The sequence below is a fragment of the Haliotis rubra genome, unplaced genomic scaffold (genome assembly GCF_003918875.1).
Source record: "Haliotis rubra isolate DU_JTF1 unplaced genomic scaffold, ASM391887v1 Scf988, whole genome shotgun sequence".
NCBI lineage: Eukaryota > Metazoa > Mollusca > Gastropoda > Lepetellida > Haliotidae > Haliotis > Haliotis rubra.
In genome coordinates this window covers 265,333-292,031 of record NW_025767732.1, presented here as the reverse complement: position 1 = coordinate 292,031, position 26,699 = coordinate 265,333, and the positions used below count along the sequence as shown (strand labels likewise).

The 26,699-nt window shown below is 39.7% G+C and overlaps 1 protein-coding gene across 2 annotated transcripts in view; it reads left to right on the top strand.

The window, feature by feature from the left end:
* Positions 1 to 24,257, top strand: part of LOC124265620 (receptor-type tyrosine-protein phosphatase epsilon-like) — a 62,138-nt gene extending 37,881 nt beyond the window's left edge. For both annotated transcript variants that reach the window (XM_046700407.1, XM_046700406.1), the window contains 16 exons: positions 5,429 to 5,556; positions 6,695 to 6,782; positions 7,200 to 7,276; positions 7,496 to 7,532; positions 8,185 to 8,282; positions 8,834 to 8,962; positions 9,365 to 9,510; positions 14,373 to 14,508; positions 15,172 to 15,315; positions 15,627 to 15,726; positions 16,546 to 16,619; positions 17,137 to 17,277; positions 20,131 to 20,274; positions 20,661 to 20,809; positions 22,115 to 22,250; positions 22,910 to 24,257. In XM_046700407.1, coding sequence (XP_046556363.1) covers positions 5,429 to 5,556; positions 6,695 to 6,782; positions 7,200 to 7,276; positions 7,496 to 7,532; positions 8,185 to 8,282; positions 8,834 to 8,962; positions 9,365 to 9,510; positions 14,373 to 14,508; positions 15,172 to 15,315; positions 15,627 to 15,726; positions 16,546 to 16,619; positions 17,137 to 17,277; positions 20,131 to 20,274; positions 20,661 to 20,809; positions 22,115 to 22,250; positions 22,910 to 22,981 — 1,799 coding nt within the window. In that variant the 3' untranslated portion in view covers positions 22,982 to 24,257. The remainder of the gene's footprint in view (positions 1 to 5,428; positions 5,557 to 6,694; positions 6,783 to 7,199; positions 7,277 to 7,495; positions 7,533 to 8,184; positions 8,283 to 8,833; positions 8,963 to 9,364; positions 9,511 to 14,372; positions 14,509 to 15,171; positions 15,316 to 15,626; positions 15,727 to 16,545; positions 16,620 to 17,136; positions 17,278 to 20,130; positions 20,275 to 20,660; positions 20,810 to 22,114; positions 22,251 to 22,909) is intronic.
* The last annotated feature ends 2,442 nt before the right edge of the window (positions 24,258 to 26,699 follow it).

Genomic DNA, 26,699 nt, shown 5'->3' with positions numbered 1-26,699 from the left:
TATGTATTATATTTATTCTTTAATTGATTATATTCTTGTTTATACTGTAATTCGTTAGTTTCGGATTTTTTAAACTTTGTCAGTGTTAGGTCAACTTGTGGCCTCACTAATTGCCAAAGAGGAGATGAAAGAAGACGGGAAGGAGATATATTCTCCAACTCAATGCCAGCAGCAGAAATATATTGTTGGATTCTTATCCCAAGAGGTGGGACAAGTGAAGGTTTTTTATTATACAAATCCTCATAAAGAGGATTAAAAACGCAAGTGTGAGCAGGATTGGATTCATTAGAATATATTTGTGATATATTGTAGGGACAATTTGATACGGCGAAGTTTAAAAGATGGCTCATCGGCCTCAACGTAGAGACTGTCAATGGGAGAGGTTCTGAAAGACCCAAGACAAAGCCTTACACCCTGGTGATGGATAGAATCAAAGTAGTCTGAGGTTGCTTTTACAGGCCCCACCATATACGATAGAGCCGTAATCAAGTTTCGATCGGACCAGTGATCTATACAAATGAAGGAGGGTGGTTTGGTCCCCTCCCCACTTTGAACTGGAAACGACTTTCAACAAGTCGAGTGCCTTCAGGCATTTGGCTTTTAGATGTTTGATATGTGGCAGAAAGGTTAAATGCGAATCAAAGATGAGCCCAAGGAATTTAGCTTCCTCGACAACTTTGATGGGTGTGCCATTTAATGATAATCCAGGATCTTTATGTGGTTTGTATTTCCTACAAAAATGTAGACAATTGGTTTTGGATTTCGAAAATTTAAACCCGTTTTCAAGACACCATTTATGAATTTTGTTTAGTCAAATTTGTAATTGTCTCTCAATAGTTCGCATGTTTTTACCACGGCAAGAAATATTAAAATCATTCACGAAAAGAGATCCATCGATTGAATCACTTAAAACCTTTGAAAGACCATTTATTTTAATACTAAAGAGTGTGACAGACAAAATACTGCCTTGTGGGACACCCTGATCCTGATTGTAATTATCAGACAGGGTAGAACCCACGCGAACTTGAAATTGCCTGTCCGTTAAAAACAGTGATATAAAAAGAGGCAAACGGCCTCTCAATCCAAAATCGTGTAAATCTATTAAAATTCCATGTTTCCATGTGGTGTCATATGCTTCTTCCAAATCGAAAAAGTTCGACACTGCATGTTGTTTTTTAATAATGGCATTTTTAACAAAAGATTCTAAACGCACTAAATGATTGATAGTACTTCTGTTTTTACGGAAACCACATTGAATGTCTGTAATGAGGTTATTAGTTTCCAGGTACCACACAAGTCGATTATTTATCATGCGCTCCATGGTCTTGCAAAAGCAGCTAGTTAATGAGATTGGTCGATCATTCGAAGGATCAGTATGATCACGTCCAGCTTTAGGGATGGGGACAATAATAGCATCGCGCCATGAAGGAGGAAATTGTCCAGAAGTCCAAATATCATCAAAAATGTTTAAAAAGGGTTTCTAAGCATGAATCCGGTAAGTGTTTCAGGAGCTGATAATGTATGTTATCAGCACCTGTAGCCGTATCATGAGCTTGATCTAGAGCAGTATGAAGCTCATGAATAGAAAACAGTTCATTGTAATCTTCCCCATTATCTGAAATGAAATTAATAGTTTTCTTTTCCTGTTGTTTTTTATAATTTTGGAATTCAGGTAAATAATTCGACGAGGAAGAGTGTTTGGCCAAAGTTTCTCCAAGTTTATTTGCAATATCAGATTTACTAATTAATAATTCGTCTCCATCTTTAAGATGCTGAATGCTAGATGTAAAACCCTTACCTTTTATTTTCTGGATCATATTCCATACTTTTGATATCGGCGTTCGTGAATTTATTTTTAATACATATTTTCGCCAGGATTGACGTTTATTTTGCTTGAAGGTACGATGTGCCTTAGCATTTAAAAATTTAAATGTATTCAAATTATGGAGCATAGGATGGCGACGGAAATAATTTTCAGCTGTCTTCCGTGCCTTCCTAGCCTGTTTGCACTCATTGTTGAACCATGGTTTTCGTATGTGTGGAATTGCAGAGGATTTGGGGATACACTCATCAGCAATGTTAATTAGTTCATCCGAGAAAGCATTTATAGGATCAGGACTTTCTATAAAAAGTTCAGGTTTAAGTCTGTTACAACACAGAGCTTGATAGAAAGACCAGTTAGCCTTCTTGAAATTCCATCTTGAAGATGGGGTAATATCAGATGGGTTAACGGATGTAAGAATTGTAGGAAAATGGTCACTTCCGCAGAGGTCATCGTGAACTGACCATTCAAATTCATTCAGTAGATTTGAATCCGTGATTGATAAGTCAAGCGCCGAATAACTTCCAGTGCCAGGATGTAAATAGGTGTTGGAACCGTCATTGTATATGCATAAATCATTATCTGAACAGAACTCTTCTAACAGTTTACCTTTAGCATTAGTAGTTGTACCACCCCAAAATGGGTTGTGGCCATTTAAGTCCCCCATAATAAAACAGGGTTTTGGTAGTTGGTCATAGAGAGTTTGAAGATCAGTCTTCTGAATGACTGAAGACGGTGAGATATACAAAGAGCATAATGTAAATGCAACGTGAAAAGTGAGTCGCACTGCAACTGCTTGAAGATTAGAAGTAAGTGTAATAGGGCTATGGATAACAGACTGTTTGACTAGGATTGAAGATCCTCCAGTGGCCCTGTCACCTGGAGGTGAGAAATAATGATAAGCATTGAAATGACGTAGGTCAAAAGAATCAGTCTGCTTTAAATATGTCTCTTGCAGACAAAATGCTGACGGCATACAATCCTGGACTAATAACTGTAACTCATTGTAATTATGCCGTAGTCCTCTGCAATTCCACTGTACGATTTTGTTGGAATAAACTATCTTTTCGGGGGATTTATTGGGGATCTACCCCGCACTGTTTTGGAGGGCGACAAGCTTTGTGCCCTAGAATGGACATTTTCAGACACGTCCATGTCCTCAAGTGATCCATATTTGTTGTAAAGGTTAATTTTATTTTCAGACCCTTTTGGGGTTCTGCCACTTTGTTTTTTCGAATAATCAGGCTTAGGTTTATTCTTCCCTTTAGTAATGTGATGTACATGAGCTTGCGATTGAGACCTTATGGTAGACTGAGCTGATGTACCATGATCATGATCTGGCTCCGGTTGACTGTCGGACCTGTCAGGAAGTGATTCTACTGTTTGAATCGATATTGCAGTGGAGAAAATCTGTGGAGAAGTGGTTTTCACCCAAGTCAAATTTGTTTGGCAGCTTGAAGATGATGTAGTTACTTTAAGTGTTGCCTCAGATGGAGTCCTGGTTTTGGAGGCATACGTTTCTTTTAATTCAGATCTTTGGACAAGCTGTTTGGCTTCGGAAAAACTAATATTTTGAGTGAATTTGGTCTTATTTATCTCCATCTGCAGCTTCCAAATTGGGCAGTCTTTAGAGAAAGAGGAATGGTCTCCAGAACAATTTGTGCATTTCTTATAATTACTTGCACAATCTTCTGTCGTGTGTGTCTTCTCACCACAGTGAGCACACACAACAGACAATGTGCAAGTATTTACACCATGGCCATATTTCTGGCACTTGAAACATCTCAGTGGATTCAGAATGTACGTATCCACTTTGATTTGACAGTAACCAGCCTTTATAGAAGTAGGCGCAGTTGGAGTGGAGAATGAAAACAAATAGGTGTTCGTTTGTTGGATCTCATAGTTTTTTCGGACAGTGAAACGTTTCACGTTTAGCACACCTTGTTCCTTCATCTCTGATGCACTATCAATTTCTAGCATATCAGCAAACAGTCGGTCTCGGTCTCGCACAATACCCTTGCTGGTGTTAAGCGTTCGGTGAGCCGAAACTGATACGGGAATGCCGACAAAAGATTTAGTTGACAGAAGGTTGTTTGCCTGATGTCTCTTACTGCATTCAACAAGTAGAGAACCTGTCCGCAAACGTTTGACCTGTTTTACATCTCCTGCAATGCCTTGTATGCCTTTTGAAACAGCAAAAGGGTTCAGTTTTAAAGGAGACTTGTCAACAGTCTCAAGCACTATAAAACGTGGCCAGTATTCAATAGACGTGGACGGTCGTTGGTCATTAACCTCAGGATCTGTGTCAAGAGGACGTTTCTTTTTGGTAATAGGGGTTTCGTTAGCCATGGTTAGTGTTTAAAGGTTCATCATCCGAGCTCCCCACCCACCATGGAGTAGGAGGTGTTATGATGTGGGGAGCGATCACCTGCCGTAGGAGCAGGGCAACCTGACAGCTCAACGGTAATGTGATGAAATCCTACGCCCACACCTCCTTCCAATCATTGATGGCCAGAGGAAGTTGTTTCAACAGGACAATGCCAGACCCCACACAGCACGTCACACTAGAGAATTCCTCCAGAACCACAACATCAATGTGCTCCCCTGGCCCACAAGATCACCGGACTTAAACCCGATCGAACATCTGTGGGATGCCCTGGACAGACGGGTGCGACGCCGTAACTCTCAGCCCCAGACACTTCAGCAACTCGCACAGTGGGCTGCGATTCGGCAACACGAGATTCTGAGACTTATTCGTTCGTTGCCGATGCCGTGCAGTTCTGGATGCCCACGGTGGTCACACGAGGTATTGACTTCAGCGCCACCACACGTCTCCATGTGACACTCAAACTGACTTTCCTCGAGTTGGTGCCAAAGACAGATAAGTCTGCATTCCCAGTGTGCAGTATTTCATAAACAGTAACATAAAAATACAGTTGACATTCCTATATGCGTCTCCTTTTTGGGGGGAGAGTATATTTACCTTCCATAGTTACTGAAGAACATATACCAAACGTGTCATCAAAATTACATGTATACATGATGGTTTATCACATATAATTGGAAGACGTGACGTTAGCTGAAACATCAGCATGTATCAAAAGTGAATAAGTACATGAATGGATATATCGTAACAGGTTCCTTAATTGCATTTAGAAGTGATACCCATAAGGAAGTTTTATGGATGTCATCTACTTATTTTGATGAACACAGCGTATCGGGGTATATGCTTACTCTTTCATTATCCTTCACCTGATAAAGGGGTAAGCATCTATAAGAAGTTGACTTCCATAAAACTCATTTCCTTGAATGAATATTATACATACGTCTTCTCCAATGCCATTAGAATGATTCTGTTGTCTACTCATTAATAACCATGATTTAAATTTTTCATCATTTCATATCATCATTCTAATGCTTCAGAATGTTAGTTCTCTTCAACCAGAATGTGTAGATACGATTTTTGAAAGCAAAGTCTGAGGGGAGGTGGAACAAACGTTATCCTTCAATGCCTATAAATATCATATATAGGTTTATGTAGAAGCACAATGCTACATCAACCTTGTATACATGCCACAAAATTACTGTATATCTTTGCATTTGCAGATCCACACGAGGATGACCATGGGCCAGTATATTCCAACGTCCGGTCTCGGTCGGTTCGTGTCACAGAACTTCAACAGTACATTCGTGAACGATATGGGATGAAGAACGGATTTATGAACGAATACAACGTAAACAGGACAGTTTACATTGTGTCGATTAAGGGTCTCCATATGTTCAGGTTCTGCTCGTTCGTTTCAAGACAAGATCGGGAATAAGTTACATTTTCGGCCCATCACTGGATGTCTGGTTTCTGTACAGGGGATGAATTATTATTTACTGTTGTTCGGCCTCAACAGCAAACAAAATGGTATTTTATTTATGCACATGGCTTGAGCTACCTGTATCATAGCATTAACTTTCCACGAGCAGCAGGTGCCAATGTTCCAGTGAAGTAGATGAAATTTTGACCAAATGTATCGGTTTCAGCGGGAGAAAATGAAACAGATTATTCCCGGGCGTATATATTATATATTTGCACAAAGCTATTGTCGTATACAAACTTTCATTTAGGGCCTATTCGATTATGCTAAACCGGTTTTGGTTTCTGGAAAACCATGCACTCGTTTATGTAAAACCTAAACCTGGGTTCTGAAACTTCGAAACCATCTCCGAGGTAGGTTTACCAGTTTCGATTTCGCGTTCTCTCACAACGAACATGGCCAAAAAGGATCTTGGTGGCAAAAAAGAGCAGCAGTTTCTGTTACCAAAATAATTATAAAAATCAACTGAGAACTAGGAAAATATTATTTATAACCCCAGTCTATTGAACATGACTTTTTTATGTAACTTGTATACATATGATTACTTGTAACAGTATAATTACATGTACGCAAATATTTACTTCCAAAAGCATCTCATCTCTTTATTGTTTGTTAATTCCCTCATAAAATGACCCCAAAAATATTATCTTTGGCAATGCTGTCATTCAATTCGTTCCTCATGTATAATAGCTGAGACATAGTTTGTATGGATTTTGAAACCGAATGGTGAAACCATCCACTCGTTTATAAAACTAGAAACTAGTTTCACTTTGAAACCATATATCCGAAACCATACACTCGTTTATAACAGTTGAAACCAGTTTCAGAAACCAAAACCAGTTTCGCAATAATCGAATAGGCCCTTAAGCAGGTTTAAGTGTTGGCCTAAAATACATGATCCGTTGCTAACCCAGGACACAGTGGCGAATACTGTTATATACAGTTTAACAATCACCTTCATATATTTCATGACATTCACTGCTGTCATAAAATGTATATCTTGAAGATGTTCCCATCCGGAAATCAACATCCCTGCGATATAAGCAAAGGTTCAGGAAACAAGGGAAAGAACAGATTCATCGGAATATACCCTTGTAAGTATTGTTAACATAACTACACGAAAATAAAGCTTCACTTGTTATTGCTGGTTATTTGTTGTTTAACGCCGCTCGGAAAACGTTCACCAATATAATGGCGATCTGTAAATAATCGAGTTTGGACCAGACAATCCAGTGATCAACACTATGAGCATCGATCTACGTAATGGGATATAATGACATTTGTCAACGTCAGCGAGCCTGACCACCCGATCTCGTTAGACGCCTCTGTCGACAAGGAAAGGTTGCTGAAGAACAAATCTAACCCGGATCTTCATGGGTGTGCCACGCATTATGCATACATCCATGGTTATGTCTTTTTGCTTTTTATGGGTGTTCTAAACAAAATATCCAATTACAAGCACTACCCAAGCTTACATTATTTTCTTGTAAATATAGTCATCTGCATTTCAGATGACCATTCCAGAGTGTTACTGAAGAAACTCCCAGGGAAGGACCACTCCGACTACATCAATGCCAACTATTTGCATGTGGGAATTCCTTTACGATTTAGTTATAGGCACATTGTTAAATACCGAATTTGGCTGCTGATGCTTGATTTCAGAGACGAAAATATATTTATGTTTCTAAATCTTAGATGATAAAACATGTCACCTTTTATGACGTCCAGTACCGCTTATTTTAAGGATTCCAGTTGAAGGTACCTAATGATACACAGAAAATACATTTATTCTATGCTACTTTTCCAGGGTTACAGCAGGAAGAACGCATATATTGCAACTCAAGGTACGTTTCAGTAAACAGTAGTAATGCAGTTTCGATTTGAATCATTTTCCAAAGCTACTTTCTCCTAACTGTGATTTTATTATACCCATATATACAAAACATAAAACATAATGCGTTCATGTACGTTAAAAGAGTGTTTTGCAAGACATTGTAAACCAAAAGTCACACTGTGTTTTAATCTGATTGGTTGAAAAACATGATCGAAGGTTAATCGATTTCCTGAAATTGCACGACTATTCGCTCTGTGTTAATATTTACAAATATCGCACATAATTGTATTGTTGCGTCCTTAAGCAGCGGTGACGTCGGTCAAATTATATTGTGACATAATGTCAGAATGACGTCACAAATGAGCAGTTCCAGATGCTACCATGGGAAGCAGCTGAAACAGCCAGCTATTGATACTTCACTGCTGTAGACACTATTGACACTTCACTGCTGTCAATAAGAGCACAGACAGAAAAACGCGTGTGGACCTTTTGGTGTATTTTTGTGTTTACAATGTCGGGATTATTTCATTTGGAACCGACGGCGTTAGCCAGAGGTTTCAAATGAATTAATCCCGCGCTTCAAATACTCAATAACGCCCGGAAATTGGCCAAGACATGATGTTAATCTCCTAATTAATGTTCTGCGTACGTTGTTTCTATAGGTCCTAACTCTGTCACACTTCCTGACTTCTGGCGGATGATGTACGAACACAACATCAAGCAAATTGTCATGCTGACCAACGTGTACGAAACAGCAAAGGTACCAAGAAGTGGCGCATAGTACATCATCCTGCAGAATTATTGCCTGAACCTATTTCTACAACACACAGATATACTGAAACAATAATGATATGAGCATGAATGTCAACCTCATCGAAACGTCTTATACTTGTATGAAGTTCATAATCCTTCTGAACTTATATAAAACTTACATCTCGCTGGTATGAAGGACTGCTTTGGTGTACTAAGTAGATTCCATAATTTGGTTTGAGTTCATCAGCTTACTTATGTGTAGTCTTGTTCTCAAAACCACCATACAGAAAACCACACATGACCAATAAGTATCTATTTGTAGTTCACATTTGGCATGGTGGAAACTTTAAAAGTAGCTTCTTATCCTGGTGTCGAAGCCAGAAGCGTTACAATTCAGAACGCATTTAATTTGATTAATAATTATCTGTCATGATATCATACTATCACGATGGTTGCACTACGCTTCAAAACAGTCATGCTTTATAACTGCATGTTTTTTCACTAATAAACAATCGTAAAGTGATTATTGAATCTGTGTGTACGAGTCATTTCTTACAGAAAAAATGTGAAGAATACTGGCCTGAAGCTGGAGAACGTAAACAGTTTGGGAACATCCTTGTCGTGAACAACGGGGAAACAGCACGTGCCGACTGGGTCATCAGAAACATGCAACTCAAAGATAAGAAGGTTGTTTTCAGTGGTTGATATTTCTTATAGTACAGTATATGACGTACTTGAATTAAAATACCCTATGCGTCACCCCACGTTCCTGGGACGAAAATACATGGAGTTATTCACTGTTGGATATTACACTGTCCGGTATCCATTGCCAATGACATTGCAGGAATCAAAACTATTTTTCATGTCCTTTAACAAAGTTAATACTTAACGTTGTGTCATTCTATTTCACAGGTTTTCTTTTCAAGCTTAATTGTATCGGAAGTTGGGTTTAACGCCGGATATAACAGTATTTCGGAAACAGGCATTTGGGTGCAGACAACTTGTGAACAGTTTACCCAGAACTACGCAAAGTTTAGTTCACATATCATCCGATTAGGACCATACTGAAACAGGTTTTCTCATTATTAGACAGGAGAGATAAAGACAGTAACCCAATACCACTTCGTCACATGGCCTGATCATGGCGTTCCGTCAGCTCCCGCCATTACAGCCTTCTGGAAGAAAGTATGTGATGATGGACGTAGCAATGACTTGCCAATGGTCGTCCATTGCAGGTGAGTAACACATTCGCACAAAGCAAGAAATCCTTACTTGTTGAAAGTAGATCAGGTGGTCAATAATTTGATGTTTACTTAAAACGATGTGCAACATGTTTTGATAGCTGCCATGCCACATATTTGATCATGTGCAGCATATGTCAGTGTTTCATGTCATGTTGTAAGACCAGAAAACTCAATAAGAAACCTAAAAACGCATACCTACCGAAGGCGTCTCCGCACTGTAAAGTAAAAGGTCATCAGCATGGGATTAGAGTGGTCGAAGAAGTTGCGGGTGTAGTTAGATCACGTAGATGTCGCAACTGGATATGATGATCGGCATCTAAATGTTGACGACGGTCTGTCATGGAACATTGAAGTGCCTTGCCACATACTGCTGTGTTTCCACTGCAAACAAGCATTGACGTTACTGTGTTAAACTGCAGTCAAACTTGAAACTGTTCTGTCGTCCATAGCTGCTCAGAGTGATGTCTTTTTAACCCAGAAAACGGCGGCCTCTAGGCTAGTCAATCTACGTGAAAAATGACGCAACCTTAAACTAATTGCAACAGAAAATGTATGTGTTTTGGTCACTGTTGGGGTGTCCTTTATGCCATACCAAAAAAATCGGACTCCGGGAAAATTCGGGAAATGTCATTTTTTCAAGGTCAAAGTTCGATTGACATGTGGCTTCGATCGCCCATTTTGAATCGTAATTGTCGCGATACGTAGCGATAACTTACGATATCTGTAGCTTTTATCTTCTGGTGAAACCGCTTTCATTTGTTTGGACCTGAAAATGTTTCGTGTTAAGTTACAATAGGTAAGTTATAGCTCATATTCAGCAAACAACGACTTTTTAACCCTTGATCAATAATGTAACCTTATCAGCTCAAATAAAATGTAAACAGTATTTATTTCATACGTTGTAAACTGACAGCACACCTGTCCTTGCTTGTGTACGTTGCTGATCTAAATGTCACATGACCAGACACGTGATATCCTGGTCAAAATTTAAAACTTTGGAAACAAGTAAGGGCCATTTCTTATAGAAAACTTAATGCTTTTTGAGAATTTCCGTCAATTTGTACCTGGTGAGGTTCGAGCTAGTGCCTCATTGATAAATACAACCTGGCCACAATGTACCCACCCTACATGTCAGCACAGAACGCATTTACGTTTCTGCAAGCCAGTTCGTGGTGTTTGTCGACATTCTGAGGTTTGGTGCCCCTGTCACGATGAGCCTAAAGAATAACTTCCTGCATAATACTTCTATATAAGCTGAATATTTGTGACTTTTCGTCGTTTTTAGAAGTATGAAAACAAAATGAAAGTTTCATGGAAATAAATATCATAAAATTACTTGGGTCTGCCACAACTCTGAATTTGACACAAGTGATCGTCCATACAAGTCATCCTGTTTACGCGACAAGCCAGCCAATCATATGATCGAACTTGTGTGACGTAGCTTTCTGGGTCACTTGTGTTGACAGGCAGAGGGCGGCCACGCCGCGATTGTGAAAAGCAGTCAATAATACCTGGATTTCGGAAATGTTTGATATAAATAAACAAGTTTAGAGGTAAGAGATTTGAAAATAAGATTATATGAATATTACTTTCAAAATTCAGCGACAGTTCTTAAGTGATCGAACTTCCATAACACGAGGATATATTAACGCTATTTTGGGGTCAAATTCATCTTTTCTTAAAGCAACATTCACATAGTTACAGGTCGTTTATGGCGGAGCGTGTAAAAGCAATTTAATGATACTTGATTCTATTCATCACCAAGGCCCCAGGCTCTGCCTTGGAGCCTTCAGAACTTCACCGATTCAGAGCTTATATGTAAAGGCTTACCTTTTTCAACTGAATCAAATCGTGCATCTACCTGTGTTTTTCATCCTCTGTATAAAGAACTCTATACAGAAAACTCATCACTTATACCACCACTTGGAATAAGAATACAATCTGATATTTCTGCAGCTAACATAAATCTTGAAAATATAGCCCGAACCTATCTTTTCTCTTCTCCACCATGGAAGTTAGTAAGGCCAGAGGTGGACCTTACTTTAACTAAACTTAAGAAATCTGAAATCAACTCACTTATGTACCAACAACAATATCACGAATTAAGAAACACGTTTGATAATTCATTACCAAGGCCTCTGATGGTAGTTCAGGATGGTGGACAAGAGACGGAAAACGGAAGTCAGCGGCAGAATTGAAGACAACAAATACAGCCATGTCTATTATGGTTGGGAAATCATGGTCTATATGGTATACGTAAACACATGACAGAACGCACACCAGGATAGAGTGGTCAGGATAGAGTGCGGAGACCCGCTCTGTCCCTTACACACATGCAGAAGCCGAACGGCGATTCGTCGTCGTCGACGTAGTCGTTGGTGGTCCAGGAACTTGCTGTAGCATTTTCAGGCGCTGTAATTCTTCATCACTGTCTGTGCGTGCTGACCATTCTGCTATATGTCTTCTCGGAGTGAAAAGAGTCTATGGAAGAACATCAGTTGTCGTTTGTGTATCTCCTCTATGATTGGTAGCCAGTTTATCATGCTCAAACACATGTCAGTTCTCGTCCGGAGCTGGAATCCTTGCAGTGATTTTCCCATGTAATGTTATGTTGAAGGAAGGTGTCTAATATCTTGTCGAGAAAGTTGAGTCCAAGTTGACGTCCATACACCATGCATGGCAATGGTCTTGTGAACAGTGCTTGAAGATTTCTACGAGTTGACTCTTTTGGGTTTCAATCCCATTCAATCAGAGCATGGAAGCAGGCTTTAGCTTTCTTGAAGGAGTGAGTCACATAGTCATCATTCTTCAGGTGATTGTTGACTTGCATCCCTAAGTGAAGTGTATAGGATATTGTGGACATATTTTCGCCAGTGATGTGCCATTCTACTGTAGAAGATCCAGCTTTAGGGCCAAAGACGATAACATGACACTTTGAATGTTTGAGTTCATACCTCCACTCCCTAGCATATTTAGAGACAATATCAAGCGTTGACTGGAGGGCACTTGGGGATAAGGCTAACAAGGTGACGTCATCCGCTAAGCATGGATTACCAAGACTCACATCCATGTCATTGACATTACAGTTTGAAGATTCGAGTTAACCAAGGAGTTCGTCTATGAATATGAGGTAGAGGGTTGTAGATAGGACTCCTCCCTGTTGTACCCCTTGTTGTATTGGGAATGATCTTGACTGGGTTTCATTCACTGCCACTGAGCATCTTAGATGTGTATAGGCATTGAATAGAAGCTTCCATGAGAGTCCTGTGATCTTGAGTTTTGTAACTTTATAAACAACATTCTGTGTCAGACCATGTCGAAGGCACGTTTATTATCCAAGTATGCTGCATACATTTTGCTGCCCAATATTCATTGTGGTATGTTGTTTTTGCTTGATCCTACAAACCTATAATTGATTAGATCTTACATTCATGGTCTAATGCAAAAGAAGTGGGACACCCAAGTAGGTATGAATAGATTACATTAAATTAAACCAATCATCGGTCACATCCGTCTGGGTTGTCAGTCCACATTCGAAGAGGTCATCATACGACGATGTGGTACTGGCCACAGCAGATATACGCATGAATATTCGTTGAAGGGTGAGGATCCTCCATTGTGTTTCCTTTGTGATGAGAGAATCAGGGTCAAGCAAGTCCTGCTTGACTGTATTGATTTTTCCATCACAAGGGATCAATATTTCCAATCATCATCAATGAGGGATCTTTTTAATAGCATTAGTTCACGTTTAATCATTGTTTTTTAGAGGAAATTGATTAATTGACAAATCTTGATGTATCTAGTTAAATATTTTATATTTAAGTTTGGATAAAATTATTAACCGAAATTGTTCATGGCGACGACCACGACGGGGGATGAAGTACCGTAAATTATTAAATTTTTGGCTGAAATGGGTTTCCATACGTTGATTTTACAGACGGTACCCAAGTTTACAGTCGAAATAATGGTATTCTTGACTGAAACTTCCAATCATTCATTGAAATTATCATCAACATCAAACTTGCAGCTATTTATTACAAACAATTCATTGCTACAGAGTGATAAGTTTGTTACAAGTGTGCATAGCGAAGTGAATGCAAACTAACTCGCGTGAATGAAAGAGTCGCATGTGAATGTACCCTTATGTTAAATGGCTTAATGTTGAAATTGATAGTGTTACCTTTTGATGTGAGGACAAAGCTATTTTTTGCTCACAAACATGTGGAAAACTCACAAGTGTTATCTCCCTTTGTAAGCTTCCGGACTACGGTGCACCGTATTTGCTTAAGTATCTACGATCGAATTTTCTGTTTTTAATCACAAAGTTAAGGATGATCCCGACTTTTTTGGTTGTCCGATTTTTTGTGGATGGTTAATAGGTGCATAAAGTTTATGAATCAGTTGGATTTGTTTCTGTTGGAATTAGTTTGACTAGCCTACTCAGCATGTGTAGATAAGGAACTTCACAATGCACGTGAATTGCCTGGTCGCTTCCCTTTGCTATTCACTATAAACGCTAGTTTACAGTTACGTTGATGATTATTAAGGAAGACTTTATTTGAAGGAAGATTTATGGAAGTCAACTTCTTTATTATGAGGACCACGACGTTTCGGAGTATATCCTTACTCCTTCATCATCCTCTTGAAAGAAGGAGTAAGAATATACTCCAAACGTTGTGTTCCTCATAATAAAGAGGCTGACATCCACGAAACCCTCTTCCTTTTGTGTATCACTTCCAAATGCTATTCGAAGATTTGATGTTTTTGGTCTCTATTATTCACATTGTTTCGTTATTGTTAAGGAGTTCGGTTTCAGAAATGTTTTTAAAATGTTGTAATGGAATTTCTTGCAGCGCTGGTATCGGACGCACAGGGACGTTCATTGGACTGGACTTCCTGTTCGACCAAGCTAGGACTGAGGGTCGGGTCGACTTCTTCCAGTGTATACAACAGATGAGGGACAATAGAATCAACATGATCCAGACAGCAGTAAGGAATATACATATATACTGTATATAATATAATATATGACAACAGCATCCGATACATAATACCTGTAGTAAACATGGTGACAAAGTCGCAATAATACTGAAGCAATTTGCCTCGTGGACTGACTGACTGACGAACTGAGTTTGGTTTTACGCCGCTTTTAGCAATATTCCAGCAACATCACGGCGGGGGACACCAGAAATGGGCTTCACACATTGTACCCATGTGGGGATTCGAACCCGGGTCTTCGGCGTGACGAGCCAACGCTTTAACCACTAGGCTACCCCACCGCCCCGCCTCGTGGATATATAGGTGACATGTTTGAATTAAACGTTATAATGTTGGATTTCCACGTTCGTACTGACACTGACATCGTGAAAGTGGAAGGTTTCTCTCTTTATATGTGCAGTTACTCAAACAAAAAGAAAATACGATCATAACTGACGGGCTACGGAGAAGTCCCTTTAATATACTGACCCAAAAGAAGCAAAGAAAATTTAGAGTGTTTAAGAATCCTCCAGGTAATAATTCTACCTAGGTTAATGTTTGAGACAGGGAATCGGTGTTGCGTTTGCTGGATCCATCCTTGGATCCGTCGTACATACAAATATGGAGAAGTCATTCTTTACCTATCGGTTTTATAACAAATACTGTGTGTCCCAGGAGCAGTACCGATTCCTACATGAAGCTGTGTTTGAAGCCACACAGAGCGATTCCTCATTCTACACAGTGGATACATTTGAAAGGACTTTCCAGACCTTTGAATCTGCTGACAAGGAAAATGAGCTTATCATTAAGGAAATGAACGTAAATATATACAGATTTATATCATAATAACATTACACAAAACTTCTTCGCTTAAACAAAAGCGAGGGTTTATATAGTGTTTCGGTTCTTGTTTTGTTTTTTGGTATGTATTTGTTTTTCTTTTGGTTGGGGTTTGTGTTTGTTTTGGGGTTTTTTTGGGTGGTGGTGGTGTTTTGACTGGTGGCGGGGGTTATCTGAGAATGTTGAATACTAAATCGATATCTCGAAAGCTTTCGGCAAACGCGCCTGTACATTGTTATTTGTATGAGCCGATTTTACAAATGAACACACATGTTAATTTGTTTTTAAAGTCACTGATTGAGCTGCAACGGACACCTGGTGAAAAGGAGATCACGGCAGCCACGTTACCGGCAAATGGATCGAAGAACAGATCACAAGCAATCATCCCCGGTTGGTGTATCAATTGATATTACACAATATTACAGCTATGATTGTGTAATTATGTAAGCAAAAGCGACAAAACAAATTTCCAAAATAGTAATAAGTTGTACGATTCCAACTATATGCATATACAGTATACCTATATATATAATATATTATACCTATATACCTAGCACCAATATCCAGGTCACCTGCTCACCTGCTCTGTTTTTCCCTCGATCACTGGATCAATATCAACGGCACAATGTATTATCAATCTTAACTCCCTGGGGATCCTACAACTCTTGCAGCCACTAGGCGCACCGAGTTAATGTGGCTTTCCCATCCTTACGAGGTACCCATTCAACGCTGGGTGGACTGAGCATAATGATACAAGCTGTGATTATATAGAACGCGTATCCTGCCCCACTGCATGCATCTGGAAAAATACATGTAGAACTAAGTCAAGTATTTACCTGAAAAAGGTCATGTTACAAAACTATACGTCACGATATGGCTGAAATACTGCCGATGTGACTAGAAACTTTAACTCACTCATAACACTATACAGGTAATTGCATCGGGCATCATTTACGTCACTGATGCGTCAAATGTATTAAGACACCCTTTAGGATATAAAAAGTAAAACAAAACATCAAGTCAGATTCCGAAGCAAGTGAATCAAAGTCAAGTGTACCCACCAATATGTTCATGTTGACAATTGAAGCATATATTGACCAACTGGGAGTTGGGTCAGTGTATTATTAATACCTTAAACCAGCTGTGTTAGCAGTAGTTATAAGCACAGCCCTGTGATACGAAACAGGCTTTGTTATTGTGTTTCAACAGCTGACAGACACAGGGTGATGTTATCGTCAGAGGCTCCGGGCACCAATGACTACATCAATGCTCTGTCTCTACCGGTGAGAAGGCACAAATCATCTACAGGATCCATAGTATCAGTGAAATATTGTTACACCCGACTAGTAGTACCATTCCTGAATCATAATGACAGCATAAAGTTCGGTAGTTTAAATAAAATACTGAGATACATGGTGAAATCTTTGGAACAGGAGCGGTATTGGTTGGATGCATGTTCGACAAAAATCCTCACAGAGATAGTCTAATCGAGTGAAATATCATCGAGATACCGTAACGTCAGTTGGATACTCTCATGTGTTTAGAATACAATCACTTAGATCTAGCATTATTATCTTCAAATCAAGGCCTGACATATAAGTATTCAAAAGCTTCATGTGGCAATGGAAGTTTGAGTGGTCTATAAAATGAGTAGTATCCAGAAGGTAACATTGTCAGGACTTCAGTTTGTATTCTGTATATCCCAGTCACCTTGAGAATTCGTTTGGCCCTCTGTCGTTCATGGGTCTTGATATTCATCGATTCATTAAATGTTTACCACTATCTGGTTTTGGTTAACAGTTCTTCGCCAACAAGGGCGAGTTTCTGGTGACCCAGATGCCACTGAAGAAGACAGTGGTAGACTTTTGGAGGATGGTAGTCGAGAGAGGCTGTAACCTTATCGTGGCGCTTGATACACCAGACAGTGTGTCATCAGAGCAGGTGAGTTAAGAGTGAGTGAGTTAAAATTTAAAGTCACATCGGCATTGTGTCAAGCCATATCATCACCATCTGCATTTATGCTACTATTATTAAATGCCACAGGCACATACATATTCTTTGAATGGTATGAGCTTACATACCCTCTCAGTTTACAGCACATCAACCCCAATCAAGGGCATGGCCTTTTACAATTTCCAGTCTTCCTCAAATGTTATGGATCAGTTATATTCTTTATTGATATTCATGTGTATATCTAGATCTGTTATCGTCGAAGTAAGACCTCTTCAAATATGGACTGACAACCCAAGTAGGTTTAACCGATAGCTGGTTTAATTTCATGTTACTGATTTATACCTATTGGGTGCCCCGCTTCCTTTGCATTACATCTTTGATGTAACATCTGAGTACATGCTATAATCACTATTCGGATTAGAACTGGTGTCACAGTTTTGTTTAGTGCTGCTTTAGCAACAGCAGCAGCCACCGTGTTACGGGTAATTCCATCGTGGTTTGGTAAACTACAAAAGATGATGTCGTACTGGTCAGTAGCAAGATCATTGTATGACTCGGAAATATCAATAACAGGAGAATTCTGGCAGGAAATGTTTTACTTTCCTGAAGACAAGACAAGACAATAAGAAAATAAAATGGATTTAGATTGACAGTTTTTGTCACTGTGACATAATTTCATAATTACGAAGGTAGATAACCTTTGTTTAATGTAATCAGATATACTAAACAGTGTCTCAAATGAGTGAGTGAGTTAAAACTTAACCTCACATCGGCAATATTGCAGCCATATCGTGACGAGAACAGTTTATATCAATATTCAAATCAATAAATGTATAACGTAAAAACCTGTCATCGAAGGACAGTAAAACTACTAGAATATCACAGCTCTTAATTGAAAACTAGTACGCGATCATAAAAATATATCATGAAAGACAACAGTACAATATAAGAACGGGCTATAGATCACTAGCAACTGAAGGTTGATCACCATACTAAGGACCATGGGGACGTACAGTACCTTTGCTACCAACAGTGTCTCTAAACGGGAATCAGTTAAATGTTTACATAACACATAATGAACGTTATCAGCACCTGTAGCAGTATTACGATTGTACTCTAAGACGATATGCAGCACATGAATTGAAAAGACTTAAAATACATATAAGCATGGCATGATTAGTTGTCCGAGTTTCCAGGCAATCACATCCACACCTGGAAAAGATTTGCCTAACACTTAATATCCTATTTCTTCAAATAGTAGCCATGTAATGTTTGGTAAATTCCATGACAATACCAAACTGTCTATCGGTTGAAGCTTCTTCTGCCTCTTTCCAGTGTATTATATAACGTAGTACTTATGACCATCTAGAGAAGCGTTTAGTGTCCCTCGACTAATGTTTCAGGAGATACCAGTGGAGTCCTAGATGATATCTTCCAAAGCTAACAGACTACAAAATACATTGCCCTTAACTTTGGCCATGTTGATATTCAGTTGATACAGATAATTGCCTATGATAGGGGCCATCCTATTTAATTAAGAAATACAGTTCGCTCTACCCCATGTATAGTGTAATAAAGTACACTTTTGCCCTGAACTATTATAGTTAAAGGACGAGAACACTTGCGTGTTTCTTTTCCCAAATTTAATACCTACAGATAAACAGTTTGATGACTGTCTACGTTCGGGTGGAATATCTTCTCTAATATATTTTAATTGCATCTGTGATTAACTTAAACCATATGGGGCAATATGAACGTCGCATTTCTATTACCAACTTAAGTTTAAAACCCTAAATCCAGATGAAGCTGACATTCCATGGATGCATTGTGGGACTTCAAACATTGCGAAAGTTGCCGTGTCGCTGTTTAATTGTGAGTCGAGCTGTGACATGTTATCTGTCGAAAAGCATAAGCGTAATGTTACCACCAGTGACGAAAGCAATACAAGAAACGGGCTGCTACGGAGTAGTTTACCGTAGGAGACTGTACGAGGCGATGACAACAAACATGCATCTTGACGTCGGTTTTGAGCTAATGACGTCAATACAGAGTGCACTTTATCGCCTGATAAAGTACTGTCGGCGCCTTTGATCTATTTGCAAAGCATCTTGGAATACCCATCTTATTAACAAATACAGGTAGCATCGTTGTGGACTTACGTATAAAACAACTTTGCATTCAACATTCAATACGTACAATGTAGATCTATACAGAGTTCACAGTTATCTTCGAGGGATTCAGGAGGCCTTATGCTGACGATTTAGCTTAGCAATGGGGTCCGTCTTGATCTCTTCGTAAAATGTGTCGTCATGCAACATGTTGTCTACCAATATAAATTCCTGCCTTTATCAACTTATTGCCCAGCCAATGATATTAAGTATGTTTTTGTTCTTCGTTACATTCAGTATATATACAGCCCCCTCTTCTGGTAACATTTCTGCTTGTCAAGTTACTGGAAACTGTACCCAAAGGTCTCAACATATAAAAAGATTAACATATGTAATACTTGGGATTACACTTTCTTAGTAAAGTACAGATTCTAGTACTTTTGTTAGGCTGAGTCACCCACACCCCCAGAGTCAGGCATCTAATCATCAGCACACAAAGTCAGCCGCCCAAGCCACTGCTGGCTGGATATTAAGTGCATGGCTTCTGAGGATGTGGGTTCGAATCCGCATGGGATTCAACCCAACAAAGGACTAGAATCTGTACTTTACTTAGAAAGTGTAATCCCAAATAGAACATATGTTACATTTGACCACTTTCTAAATGGCACTGTGTAATAGAAGAAGTGGCTGTCCATAAATTTGTCCTTATTGTAATTTCGCTTTGTGTTTCCAGGATGTTGGTGTCTACTTACCGAAGGGTAATGAGCCAGTCACCTGCTCTCCATTTATCGTTCTTCACGATGGAGTTAATACCCCGTGTGAAGGTGTAACAGAGACTTTCCTCACAGTTAAGAGAGAAAGCATTTATGCAAACGAGGTACTGAAAAATTCACCAATTTTGAAAACGACCAGTGATGACTTGGTCTTCAGCAACCCATGCTTGTCGTAAGAGGCGACTAACGGGATCGGGTGGTCAGGTTGATTTGGTTGACACATGCCATCATATCCCAAATGCGTAGATCGATGCTCGTAATCTTGATCACTATGTTCTCTTGTGGGTAACGAGTCTGTTGGATTCATCAACTATTGGATGCACAGAATCGTTTTGAAACGGTTATTAATCTGCTACATCTCCGTCCTTTTTGAAAGACAATTGGTGGAAGTGATATGGAGTTGGGAGGGGAGTATGTATGAATTGGGATAGATACGGCGTAATTTCATTATTGCATGTATCCAGTAAGTATGAAGTTTCATTTGTTCCAGGATATCACGTCTGTGAGTCTGCTGATGTTCAATGACTGGCCAAGAAGCCAGGAAATCCCGACTAATAAACTGAGTGTCATCAGGTTCATCAACACTATTGACCAGAGGATGATGAAATCACCAAAGAAGCCTGTGGTAGTTCATTGCTTGTATGTATTTGTTCTTGAATCGGAGGCTGGAGTAGCGTATAACGTTCGCTCGTGACACCAAAGACCCGGGTTCGAACCCGTAAGTGGGTACAATGAGTGAAGCCTGTTTTCGGTGGAATATAGCTAAAATGAGGCTTAACACCATACTCACTTATGAAGTGTTTCGCTTTACACATCCTATTGATAAGACAAAATGGGTTTATTATGAATAATCTTTGGCACATAATTTTAACTACAAACACGAAGGAAGGATGCAACATGTTTTAAATATGCTTCTAACATCTAACATCAAGTAAATATAAAATGTAAAACTACAACACGTAGAACAGATAAACGTGTTTTCGCAGGTGCATATTGGCATATCATATCAGTATAACCGGTTGCATATCGTTATACGATGCTCCTCACAACAGCCAATTCGCGAGGCCCTACTTCTGCAATCAGTCATACCTAGCAGGCGACCTACCATGCGCGCAACTGACCATCCACAGGTCTGGCTTATACTGCTGAGAATAATACGTACTTGGTCCAACACTCGTTCACTGATAGCCCCTGAGTGACCGTCGTTTTGTATGTGCTTGGTGTGAATGAAAAAAGGGAAATTGAGCTATTCTCTTTTTCGCTGATGTTACCAACTCTAATCTTTACGTTTATCTTGGTAATATACCCTATACCTATTCACCAATGGCAGTGTCAAAGATTCTTGTAAATCTAGCTGTTGACTGTTCGGCAGTTATGGTACTTGGTATTGTGCATTGCGCCATAACCACGCCCATAACTTTGACCTGCCCGGGGCCTCCTTTCCCAAAGCACCAAGGTGAGTCACTAAGGTAACCTTAGTGCAATGTTAAAGAATGGGAGTTAAGGTTAACCTTAGTACAGGTTGCTTCGTGAAAGGAGACCCAGGCCTTTTGGTTTTCATAAATGTGACGTTCTTTTGAAATATACTTCTAACGACATTCAGATAATGACATGCGGTACAGTATTGCCTTTCACAGTTGGTTTTCGGTTCTTGTAAGTGCATAGTATTTTTCCACGGTTATTCACGTCACGGGGCGGTGGGGTAGCATAATGGTTAAAACGTTGGCTCGTCACGCTGAAGGCCCGGGTTCGAATCCCCACATGGGTACAATGTGTGAAGCCCATTTCTGGTGTCCCCCGCCGTGATGTTGCTTGAATATTGCTAAAAGCGGCGTAAAACCAAACTCATTCAGTCAGTATTCACGTCACGGTTATTCACGTTTACATATTAAAATGTTAACAGATTATCCTTAGCCTCAAAATGTGCTCAATGTCTACCTTCAGTGATGGGGCAACTCGGAGCGGTTTGATCTGCAGTCTCATTAACATCATGAGTCGTCTCAAGTTGGACAAAGAAATCGACATCCATCTGTCTGTGAGGGAACTGAAGCAACATAGGCACCAGTTTATACCTAGTTCAGTAAGTTGATCAGCCGCAGATCAATCTTCATGCTGTTGACTACTGTATTGTCTGGTCCAGACTCGATTATTTACAGACCGCCGCCATATAGCTGTAATATTGCTTAGTGCGGCGTTAAACAACGAACTGAAGTTGAAGCAGTTTCGACCTTCAACGAAGCAAGTGATCTCTTTGGTTGCGAGGTTTGATAAAAGAGTGAGTGAGTTAGTTTGGTTTTACGCCGCTTTGAGCAATATTCCAGCAACATCACGGCGGGGACACAAGAAATGGGCGTATGATAAGAGAACAAACATGTCCTCTGTAATGGGTTTGTACAGCTATTGTTTTGTTTCTGAATACTTTGAAACAACCAATCCAAATTCTCCATCACGTCACTCACATAACGAGCCTTTTACGTACATGTAAGGTGATATTAGAGAAGAAAATATTCTTGTCATTCTTTCACAATTAAATTTTTGCATAAGACCGCAAGAACACCCGGATCCAATTAATATGAACGGTCCACGACAGAGAATGACCGGTTCCGGCCAAAAGGCAAATTAAAACTGTACGAATGCACCACGACAAATCGACTTCTAATAGCCTAAAACGCAACGAGTGTTGCACTATGATAATGAAACGTAAAGTCTGTCTACGACATGTGTTTCCTTAATTTACAGGCCCAACTGAGATTCTGCTTTGAAATAGTCCAAGCTTACCTGAACACTAATCGTATATCAAGGCACCAGTGAAACAAATCAAATTTTACTACCTACGATGTACCTGCCGTGGACAATCAAACTCTCCTCCAGACAAGGGGCAGATTCCAGGTATCGTCGACGTACCTACGACACTGACAGTCAAATCATCCTGCTCTAGACAAGGGGCAGATAACTTTTGAGACGAAGGTCAACAGTTAAAACAAAAGGATACTGATCACCATTAACGTATATTACTGACAAAACAAAGAAAGCATGTTCTAGTCTATGTAACAACCAGACAACAATGCGTAATCAGACAATCGACCAACATCCAACAGACGAAACTGATCTGTTAACTGGCACTCATTTCTGTGGTATGACTGTTACGTCCTGTCATACACCATTATGGCTCTCGGTATGAACGTTGCTGAAATCGGTAACTGCAACGAAATGATAATATTATTATTCTTTATTCTTAGATTACATGTTTAATTTGGAAATATATAACTTCAACGTCATGTATCGCGTTTTGTATAAGGTGCCCTCAACACAGCAACACAAACTATTACAGTATACGATATATTCAATCACCTGCAGCTTACACTGTCTGGTACTCGAAAACAGCCCAAATGGCACTGTTATAGTTATTCTCCTTACAATTGTGACAGCAAGTACAGATAGTATATTATGTACATATCAGGTCTATTTTACCATGCTGGAGGGACAATGTGGTGGCCAAGTAAAGGCATTCGCTCAACACGGATCCGATTACCAATATGGGTTCCAAAGACAGAAAAGAACTGTGGTGTCCCCGCTCGTGAATATTGAATTCTGAAATTCTGATGAAAACGGTGTAAAATGAAAGCTTCTCACTATACACTTGAGCACTTTAAGCTATATCAAGTCTACATCATGTATCTATCTGGTGTAATCAACGTTATTCGTCATGTGTAAAGACGTTATATAGAAATCAGTATTTCAGAAACCAGTCTCAATATTTAGTCAATGCTGGTAATTCATCCTGGAAGTCAATCAAATCTACCATATTTTTTGCTAATATATTCCGTATTTAAATAGTTTCTGATGTTGCAATGCTACATAACTCTTTCTGTTCGAAATCGAAATGTGTGCTTCATTGGCTTAGTATGCGCTTCTGAGTTTGTGCAGGAGAGTGGCCTCCCTTGACAAATGGGAAGAGGCCTCGTTTACACTGACAAGAACACAGTACTGAACCACAAAGGTATTAATGGTAACGTGCATGTTGCCACAGAAAAAAGAAACAAACCCACTTTGTATTTTCCTGCAAATAAACTCCTGGATAACTCTCGACAATAGCTCTTTTTGTTTCATCACGAACAGTTTCATTACGAGTTTATGCAAGGATGCATTTTTCAGTCTTGTTAAGAGCATCTACCACTACTATACTGAATTATGTACATCGAAGTTTAACACATAATAGAAAATTCACAATGAAAGTCGACTACATGTACGATGCCATCTCAGTCCACATGACTTCCTCTCTATCTTCTATTTCCATGTTCTGAGTAGTGCCAAATCTGGGATCAGATACTATTTGAAGATGTGGGTTATAACTGGCTTCAGCAACCCATACTTGTTAAAGGCGACTAACGAGATCGGGTGGTCTGGCCCGCTGACTGGAAAACATATGTTATCGTATCCCAACTGCGCAGATCACTGCTCGTGCTGTTAATCACTGGATTGTCTGGTCCAGACTCGATTATGTACAGACTCTGATTATTGCTGAGTGCAGCAAACAACTAACAATCGTGTGTGTGACGTTTCCTCCGTCATGAAAGTAAGAAAGCAAACCTGATATGCAATCTGAACTCATTATAGTCACAGCGTTAAACGTAACCATATACAATCGATGTTACCATTGTACTTTGTGTGTTATCAATATCTTAATATATGAGAGATATGAAGATATTAGACATTACTTAATTTAACCAGTCTAGAACTACAGAAATATATCTGTCTGTCTGTCTGTGTTGAATATTATAGTACTTAATTTATGTAAATATTAAAATAGTGTGTTATGTTTTGGATTTCTCTCGAGTAAACAAACATCCACATTTCTCTGGAGTAGACAAAGACGTTCCTTTATTCATAATGCTGGGTTTTTTTTAATCGTATGATGAAAAAATGTTGTCATCGATTATTGTTCAATCTGTGAAGCCCTGTCATCGATATTAACGTGTAACTAGCACTACCAGTACGTATGTCCACCCAAAACTGTAAACTGGGAGGCCCAATCGTCTGACAGGTCCGTGTTGTTTGTGACATTACGTCCAGGCCAGCAAAACCTCCAGACACGAAGCTCGCGTCCCCTTATATAATGGTTGAGGGAGGACGCCATGGGTGGTGTGTGGGTCTCGGGTGAAAGTGACGAAATACAGGATGAGTCTGAAAACATTACACTATACTGGCATATTTGCACAGTAATTCTCATTAAAATAACATTTAGCATTAGTTCGCTGAATGAGTTTAGAGCAGCATCTACAATTCCCTCACATCAAACTTTTCTCGAGATCTCCATCTCTTTTCTCGTTAAAATTTTTTATTTTCTATTCTAATACGAGCTCACGTTCTGTCTCTGCCCTCGCTCTTTTCACTCGCTGTTTTTAATCGCATTCTCTGAACAACCAACGTCGTCACGTGTTCTCACAGTGCCACCGAAACGCAGGGCAGCCATCAACAGTAAGCACGTGGGAGGAAGCGCTAATGCAGGATGAACAGTGACATGGTGCATAGACGACTGATGCCTTCTTAACCTCAGGCAAAGCCAGGCGACACAGGACAGTGCGTATTTACAATGGAAGATGACACGTTGGACTAGGTGACATTCAGAGCACAAATTATTATGTCTTGTTCGTCAGTTGTTTGTTTGATTTTTGGTTTGTTTTGCTTCTATAAGCACAGACACAGAGCGAAATGCTGGCGTCAGTAAGATGAAACAAATTGTGTTCTGCCTAGAGACAATCTGCGGTGTTCCCGCCGTCCCAATCACAAGCAACAGGCCCAGACGACCAGATCCAGCAGCACATGCCTACAGAGATTTGCAGGAATGTTAATCGGGGTGGATGTGATAGGGGCAGTCGTGCAACCCAGGGGGACAGGGGCAACGTCTTGTTTTCGACGAAAAAGGGGTAACACAATTCCCATGTCAGCTCCAAAACGACCATCTACTCCGCCAGCCAAACCCAATATGAAGAAACCCCAGCTCCATCTCTCAATTACATCAGTGGCAGGTTAATCAATCCGACTTTGAACTGTAACGGGAATTTGGATTTGTATTTGTGTTTTTTGTTAGCGGCTATCGATGACCTTTTTGTTTGATTAACTCCCTTGCAATACTGCCGATCTGCCTGTGTGTCTCGTGCGGGCATGTGAGTGAGAAAGCCGTTATATGAATTCACTTTGTATCTTAAGCCAACATTGTTTGGATGACCACATCGTTTTAACGTAGCCAAAGAAGTTGAAGATGCAGTAAACATAGAATACCATCCAGAAATTAACTGGTTGTGAGTACACAAACAGGCACTATTACTAAAGTGAGGTTTTAGTCAGGGTTTCAGTTTAAGATACTCAGGACCTCGGCATGCCTATAACAATCTTAAATCTGCTAATGCTCTGCAGTCACTTTTGGAGGAGACTTGGCAGAAAGAAATTAAACTAGGTCCCACAGTAGACCTATTCACGCTGAGACCATTTGATTCGCTCATAAAATCCCTAATCGGCTTTGTGCCAA